Raw genomic sequence first — 17,311 nt, 5'->3', positions numbered from 1 at the left:
TTCTTGCTAGCCTGTAAGTGCATTATTTGTTTAGTTTGAGAAAGCATACATTTATACTGAACAACCAAATATGTACTTGAAAAATCATTGCACAAACCAGGCATTGAACTTTCTACCTTATAGCTGTCACTCTGACGATCTGTCATGTTGTAACTTGGTTGTCGATGCTCTGACAACTCATCTTAAAATACCAAAGCGTCATTTCTACTATGACACTTAACTTCATATGAATTAACGTTTCAGACTTGTATTGTTAACAAAATAAACTAGACGAAAGGTTTAGTTAATGGTCACATAGAACTTTTGTTCAAAGGTTGACCTTGCTTCAAAGGCAAAAATGCCTTCAGCCTCATGCTGCTTTTGAAGTATAACACAATAGAAAACGCCTATATTGTACGAAAAACAGCAATTGATTCAACGATAGCTGTGCGAAAGTTTTTTAAAAATATTTTACGATCTTACGTAGATCTATTGTTGTTGATAAATTTCTCCGATTGCCACGCCCCCGTACGATGAATAGCTAATTTAATTATACGATTGTAATTTTAATGAAGTGAGAATTTTAGCGATCTTTGTTCATGACTAGCTGTTGGAACAGACTTCTAGCACATGTAAGTTAGCCTGCAATCGTTAATCTTAAAAGTGCTCTATTTACTATTCTTGTTGGCCTCATTTGTGAAGTAATCAACACTTAGCTAATAATCAAATCTTAGGATTTATCTGGATTTGTTAGACTTACTTAAGAGTTTAACTTACTTCAGCTAACTAGCAAACTCGATGGTTTTTTGAGCAGCCATGACATAGTCCGTATAGTCGTGTCAGGCTATTTCAGCCACGTTCTGACTAGGTAGAAACGGGATTGACGGATATAATAGATGGATATATTGCGACTTTAATATAAAAGTGTCGGTATATTTGCGATGCCACGTTCTGGCATCTGGATCTGTACAGGCTATCGTATCACTATCACTACTTCGTAAAGACGTGCTCTTATAAAAGAACTACAGTATTACATTGGAAGTTCACCTGGAATTGCTTATAAGTTTACTTTAGATTTCAACGCTACGATATTGTATACATACATTGAAAATTAACTCTTACTGTTTTTCAATTTTGGTCGAGAAACAAAAGCAGTGGGATACCCGCTAGATTCTGTTTTTTGGCGACGACCTATAGTGTATCATCATCTTTTGCCTTATCATTCGCTCAATCGAACATCTAAATCGGGTAGTATGTATCCATGATATATTTACGATACATGCGCCCACCACATGTCGTAATGAAACAAGCCAGGGACCCTGTTCACAGGCCCGAGCTAGCGCTCTAAGTAGAAGAACTTGGCCTTCCCATTATAGTGATACGTAAGCGTTTGTTCTTACGACATTACTCCTTTCTGTTTTCTACAGTGCAGTATCAATATTACTCCTTGTTGCACCTTTGTTATATTATCCCAATATCGTTTATTTCGCTGATTTTTTAATGCGTTTTAGGGCAATCTAATTGCCATGTAACAACAAGCCAAAAACAACTCGAAAGGTTCCGCGGAAAACTGCCGCTAGTTTTAAGAAATCCGTTACTAGTGCGCACTGCGGTATATGGAGCGTAGTTGCCTAGATTTTAGTTCGACAAAAACTAAATAGTGCATTGATTTGGGTCACAGCAGAAGTAACAGCCAAGACGACTACTGAAAAAACATATTGCTTTTGTTAAGTTACTATAAACAATGGACTCAATCAGGTACAATTTGCAGTCAGTCAAGTTATCCCTCCAAGATTGTGTAATTACTTGTATATAACCAAAAATTAAATTCGCCAGATTGCAACTTTGTGTTTATTGTCTAACTGACGTTTTGTTAAAATTACATGTACTTCGGTGGTGAAGCCGTGTTGCTTTGCGACGATAAACAGCACACGTCGTCGATTATATTATTGTTACAGTAATAAGGATTATACAACGATATAACAGTGTGTATATAAATATATATTCGTTTGCCAATGTTTAAGAAATTGTACAGTCCAATTTTTTGGAGCAAATCTTATGCATAGTTTTCAATTGCTCTTCGTGCTTGCTTAAGTTCTTCCAAAAGTATTCGAGCTTGGCCTATTCCCATAACAAACCCTTCCTCTCCGATTGAAATCACTATAAACTGGTCGCCATCGACTGTCTTTAGCTTAAACGAGATTTCACCCTTCTGGTGCACGAAGTCCTCTCGCAATCGTTCTACGGCTCGAGCCCTACTTTCAGCATAAGCTTTGCCCAGGCCCGTAGAGTGTTCTCTTGGCAAACCCAACTGTTGTAGTTCGTCAATAAGAACTGCTTCTTCTACTTGAGTCCTGGAAAATATTAGAAACGTGTAAGCGTTTGGTGTCAGCAATCCATCCGCAGTTCGTAATTGTTCCGTTATTACTAAATGAGAGATCTATTTAATGCATTCCTTTGGTTACGTGTATCGGCAGCCATTCTCAGATATTAAAAAAAAACCGAAGTAGGAACTTCATTAATTAATTGTTACTCTAATTGTGTAACGCTGACCAGGAGCGACAAGTCATGTAGTTTGTTTACGTACCTCAGGGCAAGCTTGAGGACTTCGTGTACGGCCGCCACTGCTTCTGAATTAGTAAGCTTTTCACAGACCGCCGTCAATATTTTCGGCTCAAGACGACCTTCGGCCATGGCACGAGCGAGTTGGTTAGCTCCAGAACGGACCTGGAAAGCGGAAAAATAAAGTGCAAATTCACCTACGTTAACAACCACTATAGAGTGCACAGCTGCTAGTAATGTAATCTGTGTCCAACAGTCAAAAGTATAAATTTTTGGAGACCCGATAGTTTGAAATTAATAAGTGCTTTACGGGAGATGCAACAGATGGAAGGTACAGTACCAAGTTATCGGTAAGCTTTTATATATACGAACCTTGATCGAGCTGAGTTTTGCCAGGCTGGCCAAGGCAGCCAGAAGCCAATCTGGGCAATCCAAACCACCACAGAATTTGAACCGCATCTTTGATTTCTGAAACCACAAAACGCATGTTGTGACTAAACACATAGCGTACATGGAAAACAATTTTTTATATTCTTTAGCTCACTACTTCCGGTATAATCGTTTAAGAATTGGAGTAGTTCCTAAGTACTTCGTGCAATTACGTGTACTTTTATGAATCTAGCGCAACTGATATCCCCTTACTAGTATGAAATAGGTTACAGGATCAGCAGTCTTGACGTGTGCGACTCGCTACAGCTCACATTACAACTTTGAGACGAGGTATAAAAACAGATACATATGATGTGCATCGACCCCTATGGTTTTTTCACAATGGTTATCCTCCAAAATTATTTGGTTCGGTTTAACAGGAACAAATATAAACACTTATAACTTTACATGTTTGCTAGTAGCACAGCATTTCCAAAGGTTCTGCTAGTTTTAATCGGTTGCCGCTGTAGGAAATATATTGGGCTACGCAGATGACACTATCACTTACGGGTCTCAGATTTGCATGTTTCAGATTTTTATTCACTTCGTAGGCTCAAACCTTCTTTAACAAATGTAATCATTTGCTCCGCTTTTTCAATTATATATATATATAGGGTGGAGACACGAAAGGTTTAAAGTAAAAATTTGATATTTATGAGCTTACATGATGTCATATCCCTTAAGGAAAATGCATAATTTTTTTTTTGTAAATCTCACCCACTTGATGCACTCAATAAATAATATTTACTGTATAATTCTCTTTCGCAATTTGGTCTCTAAGTAATGCCATAAATCCTTATTCGTAGGGAAGCTTTGAGGCCATAATTTTACGAACCCACCTGTATCGACTAGCGAAGCGTGCGTATTGAGATGGAAACCAATAAAACTTGAAAAATTGTTTAAAAGCGTTTGTCTCAACTCTGGAGTGTTTAAAATATGAACTAATTCGTACCTCCTCCAATGAGTCACCCAGACCTACGTGACATTAGAGATATGAACTGTACTGGCTTTCAAAACAAGCCGTTCATTATCGCTGCCGGTTAATTTACGGTTATTTTTAAACTCCCTGTACATTTGCTCGGATAGTAGTCCTGTTTTTGTCTTTCCCTTAGGCCAATACCCATAAAAGGAACGAATGCTAACATGCATGTTCCAGTCGTTTGATCTTGACTTATAAAAATATCAACAATGTTCGGCGAAGCATAAATGGCACAGCTGCCCGAAACTCTGAAATTATGGTACAGATTTAGAAGGAGCAGATAAATGTCTAAAGAACCGTTTATCTTGATTCAGGCGTTAAGCACCTATGGTAAGATAAAAAAAATGAAAACTATGAGTGAAGCGAAATAAAAAAAAATGATAAAGCAGTACTTGTTTGAAAACCATTGAAAAAATACATGTATCAATAACGCGGCCAAATATTGCTTAGATTTACCGCACACGTTGTTGCTAAAATGTGTTTCCTAATAAGCTCGCTACGTGTCAAGTATAGCCTATCGAACGTTTACAAAGGTGTAAAAAAGGGCTTATATTGATTTTGATACCGGCTCCAATGGATTCAGCTATAAATATTGCCCTTTGTCTTAAGTTAGCATCTGTTAGGTTCGTCAACATAAATCACAATATATTTATTACCACGTCGCCGCCTCCCTTTATCATATAAACAAAATCTCGCCTGGTCAAGTCCTAATCACAACATTATTTCTAGTTCATTTTAATAGTAGCACGCACCGTTCGTCGTCACTGCGAACACTCTGAATCAGTCTAAAAAAAGACAGACTTTACACTTGTTTGCACAATTTATACAAAACACGTTTCGTTAGCCACAAGTTTTACGCGCACTTTATGCAAAAGTGTACTCTCGAAATTATAATGAAATTCTTTACTTAGCAATGGCCTATATCGGCCTTCGTTAGCAGTAGACATAGAACAGCTAGTTTGACGTCTACCCTTACCATAGTTGGGTTGTATGTTCGACTAGGAGCTCCACTGAACTCTAAATTGGCTCAGATGTTAGCCAGAAGGTTTGCACTGCCGACACAGTTTTGTGCGCGTCGTAATATGTCAGTTTTTGTGTCTGTGCTTGTTAAGTCTTAAAATATAGAAGCGTCACGTAATCCAATCCCATGTGTAAACCACGATTGGCGATATTATCGGCGAGAAGGCATCGTCAGATTCGTATAATAAAGATCTAGCTTTCGTGTCGCGGAGCGATATGATGCGGTTCAGCGTTTAGCCTATTTTCAAAGTTGTTCTATACCAGCTGACGGGGTGCCAACATAAGTAGTGATTTCACAACTATTTGGATTATATGTGCGCGGATCTAGCGAGTTTAACCTTCGTACAGGTTTGTATTATGAATTGTTATTTCGGAACGAACCTAATGAGCTGGTGCCGTATACGGGCCTGACCCTATATTGGTCGACTTTGTATTTCTACAAAACGCTGCAATTATGTTTCTTTGTCTATTGAGTTAAGCGATGTTGTTTTATTCGAGATACAGGCTTGGTATTTTCCCATGTTGGTCCTACTCGACGTCTCGTACCTATTTTTTATGCGTCATCAAACATTCTATTTGGTCTGGACCTTACCTTGTCATACCCCAGTTTGAAACCATCGATGCGCGATAACTAATGCGGTTTGGGATTGACTCTGCAATATTAGTATTTTTATCTCCATCAGTGTAAATCATGGGGGTATAAATCGCTTTTGATGTCATGTTAGAGACTTGATTTGTCAATGGAAGACATTATACACTCCGTCGCTTATGCGATGGTCAGTGTTTGACTTTGGAATTGGATAACAGAAAGAACACCAGTGATGTCATACGGTGAGCGATCTACGACTTGAAATTCACTTATGTTTTATTATTGTTTGCGCTGGCCTGAACCAGCATCCGGCGGTACCATGTATTTATTAGTAATTATCGAGCGCACGTAAGCGATACTGACTTTAGGGATGACGCCTACAGTTGAAACACGATTAGCAACAATGTTTTACCTATACATGCGACTGCTGCTGGGCGTAATGAAGCAACCATTGTGTACCGCGTCATTTTGTAAATTGTCATCTACAGTAACATCAGTAGGCGGTTGTGGGATCGTATCGCATCGGTGACATGGCTTTGTGAGTTTTTAATTACGTATTCTGAGGCTTATGTCGGGGAAAAGGTATCTAGACCTGTTGGCACAACTGAAGTATGACAGATACATCAGTCCAAGGCAATAAATAGCGAATACAGTTAATTTGTACTTAAGGTTTAAACTATCTATATATTTCCAGCAAATGAGATAAGCGTTTCATGTATAGTCGGTTTAATGTCTCTTATTTTGGAAGCAAAACAAAATTAATTAGACTGACAGTCGTTTGAAATCGAGTGATTGTTTTTCTTTTCTCTGAGCCTGTGTTATGTAGACTTTGAAAAAGCAAGACATTTTAAATTTGGTTAACAATAAAACAATGTTGTGTAGTTAATTTCCGCAGCAAAGGAGGTGAGCATAGGAATGTCTCATAGCTGCGGGACCACACCGACTGTTTTTTCTGTGATTCTTTTTCGTCGTACAAGCTATTTTTACGAAGGAGTTATTCTGGAAAACGTAACGTAGTTTTAATTATGGTAAAATTCAATCAAATTCAGCGAACTGTAATAATATTTGCATTGTTATTACCAGGCTAAAGTGATTTATTTCAGAAATTATGTATAATTTAGAATGTTAGTAGGAAATATCGTAAAAAGCTCAAACTTCGCGACTAGGCCTTACTAAAGAAACAAATATAACCATATATCCTATCCTTCAGTGAACTTTTTCATTAAGCAAAGTTATTGGATTGTGATAACATTACAGGACATTTAACAATCTGAATATTTTCAGAAAAGATTCAACATAATTGACAAGCAGTTTCATGTATATCAACGTGTATGTTGATATAATGACTGTTGTCAAGCAATAAAAGCTGAGACATAGTCTAATGCTAAGTGTTGAAGCGATCTATAGTCAGATTTATCATCTCCTAACCTCGGGCTCTCGTCTAATAACTTGTGGTCTCTTCAATATATAGATTTTAGATGTATCTCTTACCGCTTGTTTGAAATATTAGTTAGGATACGCCAGGTCGGCAGTGACCACATCTGTGAAGAGTGAGTCGATTAGGCTATAGCACATGTGAAAGGAAAAGTAGCCATGAAAGACTTGTGCTTCGTCGACAATAGGTAGGCTAGAAATCACAGTTTCTACTCGAATATGTTTGATATCAGTTGGAGTGCAATCGGACTACTCTCTTGGTGTATATTGTATATATAATATGTTATACTGTGTACCTGTAAAAAAAATGTTTACTAAACTATTGATTAAATAAAGTGGTTATACACAAATGTCTTCTCTAACATAGTCTTTTGTTATATCATAACATGATAATTATGTTGTTGGACTTACTGTTCCTTCAGGAGACATGGCGGAACCTAACGGGGGTGGTTCGAGTGAGAAAGGATCGAGTGCTCCTGGTGGCGCAGGCGGCAATGCCACGGCCCCACCCCTTCGATCGACCAACAGCGACAATGAGGACCACGTATATCACGTCCGATGGGTTGAGTTGGGTGGCGTTAAGTATCCTATCGTAACCCAGAATGAAAATGGCCCGTGTCCGCTTCTGGCCATTATAAATTTACTTGTCCTGAAGGGTGCTATACATTTGCAGGACATGGGAGGAATTGTCACTGCGGAGCAACTCAAATCGTACGTCATGGATGCCTTGCTCGGAGCAATGCCAGGGTATGTAGAGCATCCTAGATGAATAATTTGATATTAAAACACGATTGCAAGGATTTATCTGCTTTATGGAATATAGAGGTTTTGAACGTCGTTAGAATTGTGGCAAGCGTTGCGATAATCGTTTACTGCTTTGCGGTGACGTAAACATGTCTTATATTTAGCTTTTAGTAACATTGCACATTTGAATGTCAGTTTTTGCATATAACCCAATCGAGCAGTGAACATTCTAAGCAGTTGTATTTTTATACATTGTGTGTTTTAGGGACCTACCGGAAGCTTCACAGCTTAACTATCAACAGAATTTTGACGATGCTGCATCAATCTTACCCAAATTGTCAACAGGCATCGACGTTAACGTTAGATTCACGGGGTTTGTAATCCTTATGAATTTATAACGGAATGATAACCCAAGCTCAGCCATACGTGTGTTGCTAACCATTTTATACATCATTTTCGAGCGCAGGTGTATACTTAAAAAGAAAATATTATTAAAAATCTAAAACCTTAGAATTAGTCTGCATGTTTGTTTGTTCACGTTTGATAAATGTTCTATCTTTTACGACTCTAACGTGGCTTGGCTTTACGCATTTTTACATCTGTTCAATTTATATCCGTCTATTCACCAGAGTCCGCGATTTTGAGTTCACGGCGGTGTGTAGTCTGTTCGATCTCCTTCAAATTCCACTCTACCACGGCTGGGTAGTTGATCCGCATAATCAAGCGCAATGTCGCGCTGTAGGCAGGTTGACTTACAACCAACTAGCGGAAAAAGTTATCAATGATCGTGCTTCACCGGATAAGGAGAAAAGTTGGAATGGTTGGTACTGCTCATTAGAGGGGCTCAAATTATTTCATTTAGTATTTCAAATAGACATTGGTTTCATTCCAAAAAAAGTTTTGGTTAGGTGCATACGATAGGAGGCCGCTACTGATTCAATCACCTGCGAAACATTCTTCTGGAAAGTTTCCATTTGGCCCAGGATACTCTTGATCGTAGTCGGTTTAAGAAGGAACTTTCTGTGATAACACTAATAAAGTCAGTTGTATTTCGTGTACTTAATGCAAACAGAACATATATCGTCTAATCGTGAATGAGCATTTTATAGATTAATTAATGAAAACTGCTAATTTGTTTATCATATCGCAAAAATAACATAGATATTCAGAAAAGCTATATCTACGTTTTTACTAATTGCCGATAGATTCAGAAAACATTAAACTGATGTGCGGCTCGTTGCTGTCCAGCAAGGTTATAGATTGAAATTGGCTTTGATTGATATTTATTATATACAAATGTATGTTTAAATGCTCTTTTAGCCGAGCTCTGCGATCATTTTCTAAAGGATACCAGCTCTCAACTTACTATTGCCGGGATCAACCAACTTAAAGACACGATGAAGGATCACGAACTCGCCGTACTTTTTAGAAATAACCATTTTATTACGCTAACTAAGCACAACGTAAGTCGATGTTACTGGCTATTTTTAGGAAAAAATGTACCTTTCAACCACTTTTTCACTGTATGGCGTTAGTTCCCTAATAAAGTCAGTTATATTTCATCTACTTAATGCAAACAGAACATCTATCATCTAATCGTGAATCAGCATTTTATAGATTAATTAATGAAAACTGCTAATTTGTTTATCATATCGCAAGGATAATGTAGATATTCACAAAAGCTATATCTACGTTTTTACTAATCGCCGATTTGATTTCTATCAATATGTCTCACACACGTTCTACTGAAATAATTTTGCGGCTGTATTGTTTATTCGTGACGGCGTGCCCTGTAGGGCCAGCTACACCAATTGGTGACGGATCAAGGTTTCTTGCAAATGCCGTCGGTCGTATGGGAAACTCTGTCAGGTGTTGTCGGCGGGGGCAAGTTTACCGATGGTGACTTCCGCGAATCGCCGCCTCAACTTACGCCCGAGCAGCAGATCGAAACTGACGCTCAGATTGCCCGTCAGATGCAGAACGAAGATGCGCAAGCGGCCGCAACCATGTCGGCCAGTCGTGCACATCCGGCTAGCATGCGAGACAGGTTCGTTGACTTTTAGCGATTGAATGTTTTGAATTTTACGTCCGGTTACATACGACTTCAAACTGCTAGTTCCCAGCACTAAACGAAGTACGTCTACGGCCGGTGGTAAACTGGACCGCCTCACGCACCTTTTTGATTACTAGGTAAACATTTTTCCAATGCACCGTCATGGAGACGATTTCTAGCGACTAAAAAGGTTAATTATGCTTGCTATGTCTGAATCTGCAAGCGAACCGTAAATCTTGAGCTACCGAAAGGTTTCTTGAATTAACAAGATCATGTCAATGCCACGAGTGCATCCCAACAGACAATTAGAAATTCAATGAAAAATCTATTTTACAGACGCAGTAAATCGGGACTTCATCATCGTTCAAAGCGGTCGTGGTAAATTAATTCTTTCTACGCAGTACTTTTGGCAAAGCTTTGCTCCAGATCCTTCAGTTCTGAAGTTTGCTCTAAATTAAGGTGGTCAGACTGGTGAGCCAATCTTTGCGTACCTCAAGGAGTGCAGCCAAAATTCACTAGTTACTTGAGCTCTTTGAAATTGTCGTATTTTTTAAAGTAAAATAGGCGCCCATTATGGCGCTCAAGTATTAGAAATAAAATACGATATATTTATTACTCCATGGTATATACGCAGAGGTGCACTTTGATCGTGATTTGTAGTGGAGAGGTCATCGTGGCATTCTTTTCCTATCATAAATCAGTGCGCCCCATATTGTGCGATCTCGCTAGTTTGATATAATACAGAGTAAAACTAGACACGTGATCTATTAGAGAAATTGACGCGAACTTTATTATAAGACTTAACTTGCAAGGACGCCAGTCGGATGTACTATGGACAGAAAATGTGCTAAACATTTCATCGATGTAAACATACAACTACGAATATAGCGTCGGAGTTTTTCCCTCATAGATATGGATAGAGGTGCAGAATGTTCAAAACATCGTTTTTCGCGTATGTTGCATGCAAATGTCTATCATAGTGTAACAAGATGGTTTCGTTTTGTCAAAGAACGCCTATCAAAAATATCGCAAACGTAAATTTCATTGGATTGGTAAATACTAGCACTCGTGTGGTGTTACACTTACTTTAAACAATGAATTGATGACATCTAAAAGAAACGAAAAAAGATAATGTTAATTAGATGATTGTGAGGTACCGCACCCGAAAGTAAGAGTATAATCCGATATGGTAAGGCAAAATGTAAATTCAAAGTGTTTTTTGCAACGTGTCTTTCTTTAGGCCGCGGCAAAATCAGCCGGGACATCAGGGTAATCTGGTCCTGAGTGGTGCACCCGGCGGCGGTGACACAAGTATTCCTGACGACGTTCGCGCCGGCGATGATGTTCAAGGCCAAAGTCGGGTGCCGTCCCCAGATGGAGACCATGGCAGATCACATGTGAGTCCGACTGATAATACTAGTAACTCCAAGAAATGGGTATGTATGTGTTATTTGATCGGTAAGGTGTTAGCCTTTTGAGGACTGAGAGAGTTTGAAATGGATGGATTATCATTAGGAGATACTTATCACGGCCACTATTTGGACATGTGATTCTGTCACTGAGCATCAGAGAGCAAGAAAATTTTGAACAAAATTAATGATTCATAAACATAGCTTGAGTTGAAAAATCGTTGCACTCTCTAGTGGACAATACGTATAAATAAATAAGCAATAGAAATACGGCCCGCTAGCAGGTTCAAAACGTAACCTTTAAACACTAACAAATATGGTTAGTCGCTATTCGGCGAAGTTTACTAAATTACGCTCTATTTTTGTTTGTGTTAGCTTAATATCCAGCCTCAGCTTGATTGTAAAGCTCAATTGTAAAGTTGTTCTGCCGAGTGCTATTACATTTAGCCAATACAAAATCTGCAAGCAAACTATTGAGAGCGATTTATTAATACTAAATGTGTCAAATATTTTTACAGCTATTCTGGAGGACCTAGAGGCAAGTTACTGTAAAAAAATGAACCCTTTATTAGAACTGATAACCAGGAGTAGTTGCTCGAGCTGCTGCAGCCTTAATGACAACAATTTTTTCTTGCTCTGACTATGATGGTGGTGGACACTATCTGAGATCTTATGCTATATATACATATATATATTTTACATTTGTGCTGATGAATCGCCTCAATAACCTAACTGACCACATTTTTTGATCTGATTTGACCGATTTGCTTCAAAGATGCTGCTTTCGCTGGGAGCTTGACAAGAGAATTTTAAAGAGCGAAATAATATTTACTCAAAATAATCGGAAATAGACATTTTCTTTGCCTACAATCCTTTACTTTGTTGTCCGCAGCATGACCTCTATGAATAGATGCACTTATAACGGATCTACACTATTGCCATACTGATAGCACCTTCTGATAGGAGTTATACGCAACTGTTGAAACCAACTTAGCCTACCCAATACTTTCACACATAAAGCTTATTCCTGGTCAATATATTTCCGGAAAAGAAAGTGATCATGATAATACAATTGTATCGGCAATGCTGTGTATTTCAACTGTCTTTTTCTGGCAGGAATTGTTTTCTTTTTCCAAAAGAAAACCTGTTCAAGGCAACATATCTGCATAACAAACAGAGTACGAACATATACTAACATCTTATACAAATTGCTGAGACTGAATATTCTGTAGTTTTTTTCTTACCTTATCTTATTACTGTTTCAGCATGTTTGGCATCTATAAGGGCAGCTTAATCATTAGTTCTGTTACTGACACAAATAAGCTATTCGTCCCACGATCTTTGTGTTCACTAATTTCACATTTGGTTTTATTCTTCGTCTGTGTGTACATGTGGAATGTTCTTTAAATGCATAGAACTGCAGCGTTTCGTAGTACAGGCCTCCTCGGGACCGCGACGACTTCGAACGGAGTAGTTGACCCAGTCCCCCAGAAAGAATAATAGAAAAAACGATGATGATAGCATCAAGAACAGCCAGAACAACGATATCGTCTCCCAAGCACCTCGGTCATCGCGAAGATCATCCCTGTAGCATGAACGGCATAATTCAAGGTATCAAGCGAGCATCAACTCTGCGTTGGCTCAACCTTTCCAGCACGCTGAATTACATATTGACGTTGAGGCTGCACGTCTCCTTTTCGAAGTCAACTCACTGCGTCTCTTAGCGGTGCCTTTACTAGTGCAGATCGGAGGTCAGAGATCGAAGACAGGAGACGATTACTGATACATAATACCTCAAGAGTTTGATACCTTCCGAGAAACGAGGAGAGCCACGTGTTATCCATCCATGAGATAATATTATTTAAGCCGACAACCCTGTATTGCAGTTGCGGTATCTGCTTAGTGTATGTCAGTTTATAACAAGTGCAGACGACTGACAAGTACAGGTTCATAGACTCATTTACCTAACTATTTGTTGATGACTAGCAGTGCACGAGCAGCGAAAGCGGACGACTCAATCCGAGAAATTTACTAAATACATATATACACACACCCACTAATGCATGGCTGTGGTTTAATGTGTAACTATCCTGTATTACGAGGGTACCAGTCTTTTTAATCGGTGCAATTTCGGTGTTTATAATTTTGCTTCGCAGTGCGCAGTGCGATATTGAAGGATAACAGGTCCGAAATGCGATGGGTGGTAGTTAGTCGCGGCGCTAACGTTCGACGTGTTTGAGCACAAAATTTCCAAATAATAGTGGTAATAACAAGATGACCATCATTGGTGCCGGTAGTGTAATCATTGGATTTTAATTTCAAAAAAAGCAATGGAGAATAAGCCTTTGCCTTGTGTGTCTTCAGTTAACAAGTCGAAACTTTGATCTGAACTGGGAAAGGACCTGACTAATGATTGATTTTGTCAAATTTGGGTGCAAGTACTAACAGGATGTTTATTTTACATTGTTTGGACATTGTCATTCTTTTTATGTAATTTTTGTCACTACTATTGCTATCCAGCTGTACCAAAAACGTGATCTTCGAAAGGTTCCTGAAACACTAATCTCGAATTTTATCGTAATCGTAAGGACTGTACATACTCTAAAAGCTTAGATGTCATTTATGAATAATCGAAATAACAAGGAGAGAGAATGGAATGAGGTGGAGAAAATGTGTTGACGTAACATTACTATAATATATGTATCATTTCTATCCTACTATTTACAAAATCATATGTTCCTCACGAACATATTGGAGAGATCGACAGGCATATGACGGGAAAAGCATTTAACTCCTGCAAAACCCCCTCCAATTGACAAAGCTTCTACCTTTATTATTTACCTTTTTGCCCATCAATATAGGGTTTATTAGTTCATGCTGTGGCAAGCTCTGCTTGCTCTTATGCATCAAGTTTAGCACAATAGTATACCAAGCCCCTGTGCTCGATGACGGTGCGAATGAGCTAAATTTGAAAGCTTTATATTATAATTATACCAAGCTAGCATACAATGATCCTCTTTAGAATTTATTTAGCCGGGCCTCGGTAATAGGTCAGTTTTCTTGTCCAACGAAATATTTGATCGGAGTACCTTGTTCGAATTTGCTGTGAGTGAGAGGCTGTTAAATCTGTGTTGAAACTTCGTAAGGGCAAAGGCGACAGAAAAACGGTTTCTAGATAATTTGAATGTGCTGCAATCGGCTTATTATAAGCCATGTGGATAGTATTTATAGTAACCCAACTACACTGGGGAGAATAGTGACGTTAATGCATTAATGGTGAGATAACTGATGACAAGGACGACAGAGATGCAAAGTTGAATAATGTTGGTTATGATGTGCGATATGAAAGAAACGTGTGATAGCGGTAACAAAATGTAACGAAATACATTATATAGATGGAACTAGAGATATGAGTCGGTGAATAACATTTTTATGCGAATGTTAAAGGAAGTTGGAGTCATATCGACAAGCAGTATATAATGACGTAGGTAAAGGCAAATGTGGCGATTGAAACGAACGTTAATCATATTATTGCTAGAAAAAAATGAACCTGAGCTCTTACGGCCAGGCGCTTTCACAACATCAGATGAACTTGATATCGGGTAATTTAAAAAGAAACAATGAGGTATGGAAGATATTGGTAGTATTATTATCATCTTTTATAGCAGCAAAACTAGTAGAGTTATTCCTGGTTTTTACTTTTGGCTTCAACATAATATATAAAACTTAGTTCAAGTTTTTTATATGTGTGAGAACATCAAGCAGATGATATTTAGTAATTGTCTACTCGCATAGAAGTGCTAAAGAAGAACTGTACAAAATAAAGTGAACAGAAACTGACAAACAACTCGTACCAAGATATAACTACGATGATACTGACGGTAACGATGATTCGAGGGTTTAGTTTACCAGGCAGAGGTGAGACGCTAACATGTCACGTCCATCTAAGAAAACAGAGTTGAATCTCAAACTTTTCATGTCGTATTGCAGCACACAAAGAGGACGCATGGTCTCTTCTATTAATCAGTTCTTTATCTTATACGCTAAATTTATATCCGTTAGGACGAATCAATAGTTTGCAGAGGATCTATCTCTATAAAAGTTACTTGACCGTGCCGTTGTAAAAATTCTTTGGAATTTAAAACCTTCTAAATGATGGAACTACGTAAGTATTTAAACGATTGTTTTTTCCGCGAAGTTTAAAAAAGTTTATGATCTACTTTCTCTCGCGGAGCAAAAAGCTATACCAGGTAATCTTCTGAAACAAGGAAACAAATACTGGAAGTAAAAAAATCGATGATTTCACAAGTCACCATAAGGCTAGTTATTCCTTTAATAGTCATCCAGGTAATCATTGGTATTCGATGGACTACTGCACATCAAACCTTGTCGAAAGCAAACTCTGTTTTGAGGTCTACTAAATAGTTAGAATTCACAGCTTGATACAAACAAATGTATTGCAGATAATGGACGCTTCCCATCGCATTAAAACATGCACGATTTTGACTTCGAATTATATTCGAACATAGCCGCCCACTAGGCACGGTAAAATTGCATTATATGCGTGGGCTATAAAATTCGTACACTACCAATTGTGTAATCGTTAAAATAGGCATAATTCTGCTTCGGTGTCATGCGCTCAACAAACGAACAAGAGTACAAGGTGCATCAACGGTATACAACAAGCAGGACAGGCCAGCTTTTTTGTGAGTTGCTTTACTAAGTAAGCTGGTTGTAAGTTGCGATTATGAAACTCCATTTAAATTTCTTTGCGTAGTTTTCTTTCCGAGAGCTTTGAGATGATACAGTAACGTATGTGTAACTCTTATGGCTTTCGAACTGTAACGTTGTCTGATTACCTCACCTTGACGACTAAAAAAGTTGTCAATAATTCCTTTGAAACTGATGAGTGTGACATGAATCAGATAGCTCTTTGGCACCATCGTTACTCTTAAGCAGCTTTCATTTTTATTATTTTTATGACAAGGGCGAGGCCGAATAAAAACAAAGTCTGATAAAAGAATTTACCCACGAATCTATGCATGAAAATAAATTGCGAATAATTATTTGTATAGTTATTTGTAAACAAGTGCGTTAAAATGAGCTCTCTGGTAGAGGCCACTTTGTAAAGGAGTATACGTTATGTTATCATACTGACAACCATAGGTATTATTTTACCTGATAAGTTTTCATGAAGAAATAAAGACTGCGCGAGTTAACTCGATAAACACTGGACAGAGATCGATACGTGCGCAAGGTTGCAGAATTAAAAAAGACCAACGTGGGATTTATTTAGCATAGCTTTAGAAGAAACAGGTTAGACCTCGTTAGAATTAATCGTACAGAAACGGACGAAAAATACAAGCAATAAGAAATATCGCAAAATACAAGGCAAACTGAGAAAGTCGTTACAGGCTGTTGACGGCGGTAATACGAATACTGCCGATATATTGATATTATCATTGGAATATATATATGCACTTGAAGAAAACGCTGTCAAGTGGAATCTGGGTGCTCTTGATGCTCGGCGGGTCGCTGTGATTGTTCGTCTGCTTTCGATGGCACCCTGCTGACTAGGATATACAAAATGAGGAAAATGTCAAGTAAGATGAACGGTAATGATATACGGGAAAATATTTACCAAGAAAAGCGTTTATGGCGGTGATTCATAGTAATACGTATAACTATTATGATAACAAAAAGGATGTCGGATGTTCAAGATCTCCACACAAAATTAGCAGAAGTACCGATTACTGAACAGGCGGATCCGTGCGGGTAAGGTGGTAATTGATAGTAGATTTCAACGCCTGTAGTCTGACGCGCATCTTTCAATAGAGGATTCGAGATCATCTATTCAAAGGAAGCTCCATCCGGCAAATGTAAAATACACTGAAGCGCTTAACTAAGAACGGGATCAGAAGAAGAAAGCTAATCAGAAGAAAAAGAAATAAAAGGACCGAAGGAGTGGAGTATAAATTTGGACGAGGCTCTACGGCGCCGATATCTGTAAATAAATATTCTGAACTTGTAACAGGTTTGTGTACTTATTACGTCCACTGTCGTGTTTTTTGGGTTATTCATTGATGAAGCGAACTTAGCGAAATGCCCCACCT

General features: G+C 38.3%; 2 protein-coding genes across 8 annotated transcripts; one reads left to right on the top strand and one right to left on the bottom strand.

The window, feature by feature from the left end:
* Positions 1–1,802: 1,802 nt before the first annotated feature.
* LOC111269356 (COMM domain-containing protein 4) lies at positions 1,803–5,043 on the bottom strand. 3 transcript variants are annotated; one of them, XM_022848870.2, is made up of 4 exons: positions 4,926–5,043; positions 2,914–3,009; positions 2,567–2,706; positions 1,803–2,333 (listed from the first exon to the last, which is right to left on the bottom strand). In XM_022848870.2, the coding sequence occupies exons 1-4, from the start codon at positions 4,926–4,928 to the stop codon at positions 2,036–2,038; spliced, it is 537 nt and encodes a 178-aa protein (XP_022704605.1). In that variant the 5' UTR covers positions 4,929–5,043; the 3' UTR covers positions 1,803–2,035. The 3 variants fall into 3 exon arrangements, with proteins under 3 accessions (XP_022704605.1, XP_022704604.1, XP_022704606.1); XM_022848869.2 differs by lacking the exon at positions 4,926–5,043 and adding an exon at positions 4,606–4,919; XM_022848871.1 differs by lacking the exon at positions 4,926–5,043 and adding an exon at positions 4,702–4,919.
* A 178-nt stretch (positions 5,044–5,221) lies between these two features.
* On the top strand, positions 5,222–17,229 carry LOC111269355 (ubiquitin carboxyl-terminal hydrolase MINDY-1). Of its 5 annotated transcripts, none has more exons than XM_086972061.1 (9): positions 5,552–5,800; positions 7,415–7,739; positions 8,002–8,109; positions 8,366–8,556; positions 9,057–9,199; positions 9,533–9,783; positions 11,030–11,186; positions 11,717–11,736; positions 12,614–17,229. In XM_086972061.1, exons 1-8 carry the CDS (start codon positions 5,791–5,793, stop codon positions 11,732–11,734), a joined length of 1,203 nt encoding a protein of 400 aa, XP_086828187.1. In that variant the 5' UTR covers positions 5,552–5,790; the 3' UTR covers positions 11,735–11,736; positions 12,614–17,229. The 5 variants fall into 5 exon arrangements, 3 of the variants coding, with proteins under 3 accessions (XP_086828188.1, XP_086828187.1, XP_086828186.1); XR_015314554.1 differs by lacking the exon at positions 11,717–11,736 and having other exon boundaries at positions 5,557–5,800; positions 12,614–12,809; positions 13,355–17,229; XM_086972062.1 differs by lacking the exons at positions 5,552–5,800; positions 11,717–11,736 and adding an exon at positions 5,222–5,317.
* The last annotated feature ends 82 nt before the right edge of the window (positions 17,230–17,311 follow it).

This window comes from Varroa jacobsoni, unplaced genomic scaffold (genome assembly GCF_002532875.2).
Source record: "Varroa jacobsoni isolate VJ856 unplaced genomic scaffold, vjacob_1.0 scaffold_1381, whole genome shotgun sequence".
In the NCBI taxonomy this organism is placed as follows: Eukaryota; Metazoa; Arthropoda; class Arachnida; order Mesostigmata; family Varroidae; genus Varroa; species Varroa jacobsoni.
Note: the sequence above shows the minus strand (reverse complement) of the source record. Positions and strands in the feature narration are given on the sequence as shown.

Bases quoted from the DNA above. Each gene is read 5' to 3' on its own strand.
- LOC111269356 (XM_022848869.2), bottom strand. From the start codon at position 4,629: ATGATAAAGGGAGGCGGCGACGTG. The intron at 3,010-4,605 runs GTAATAAATATA...TTGTGGTTTCAG, and splicing joins TAAAGGGAGGCGGCGACGTG to AAATCAAAGATGCGGTTCAA. The intron at 2,707-2,913 runs GTTCGTATATAT...TCCGCTTTCCAG, and splicing joins CAAAACTCAGCTCGATCAAG to GTCCGTTCTGGAGCTAACCA.
- LOC111269355 (XM_086972061.1), top strand. The intron at 9,200-9,532 runs GTAAGTCGATGT...CGTGCCCTGTAG, and splicing joins TTACGCTAACTAAGCACAAC to GGCCAGCTACACCAATTGGT. The intron at 9,784-11,029 runs GTTCGTTGACTT...GTCTTTCTTTAG, and splicing joins CCGGCTAGCATGCGAGACAG to GCCGCGGCAAAATCAGCCGG.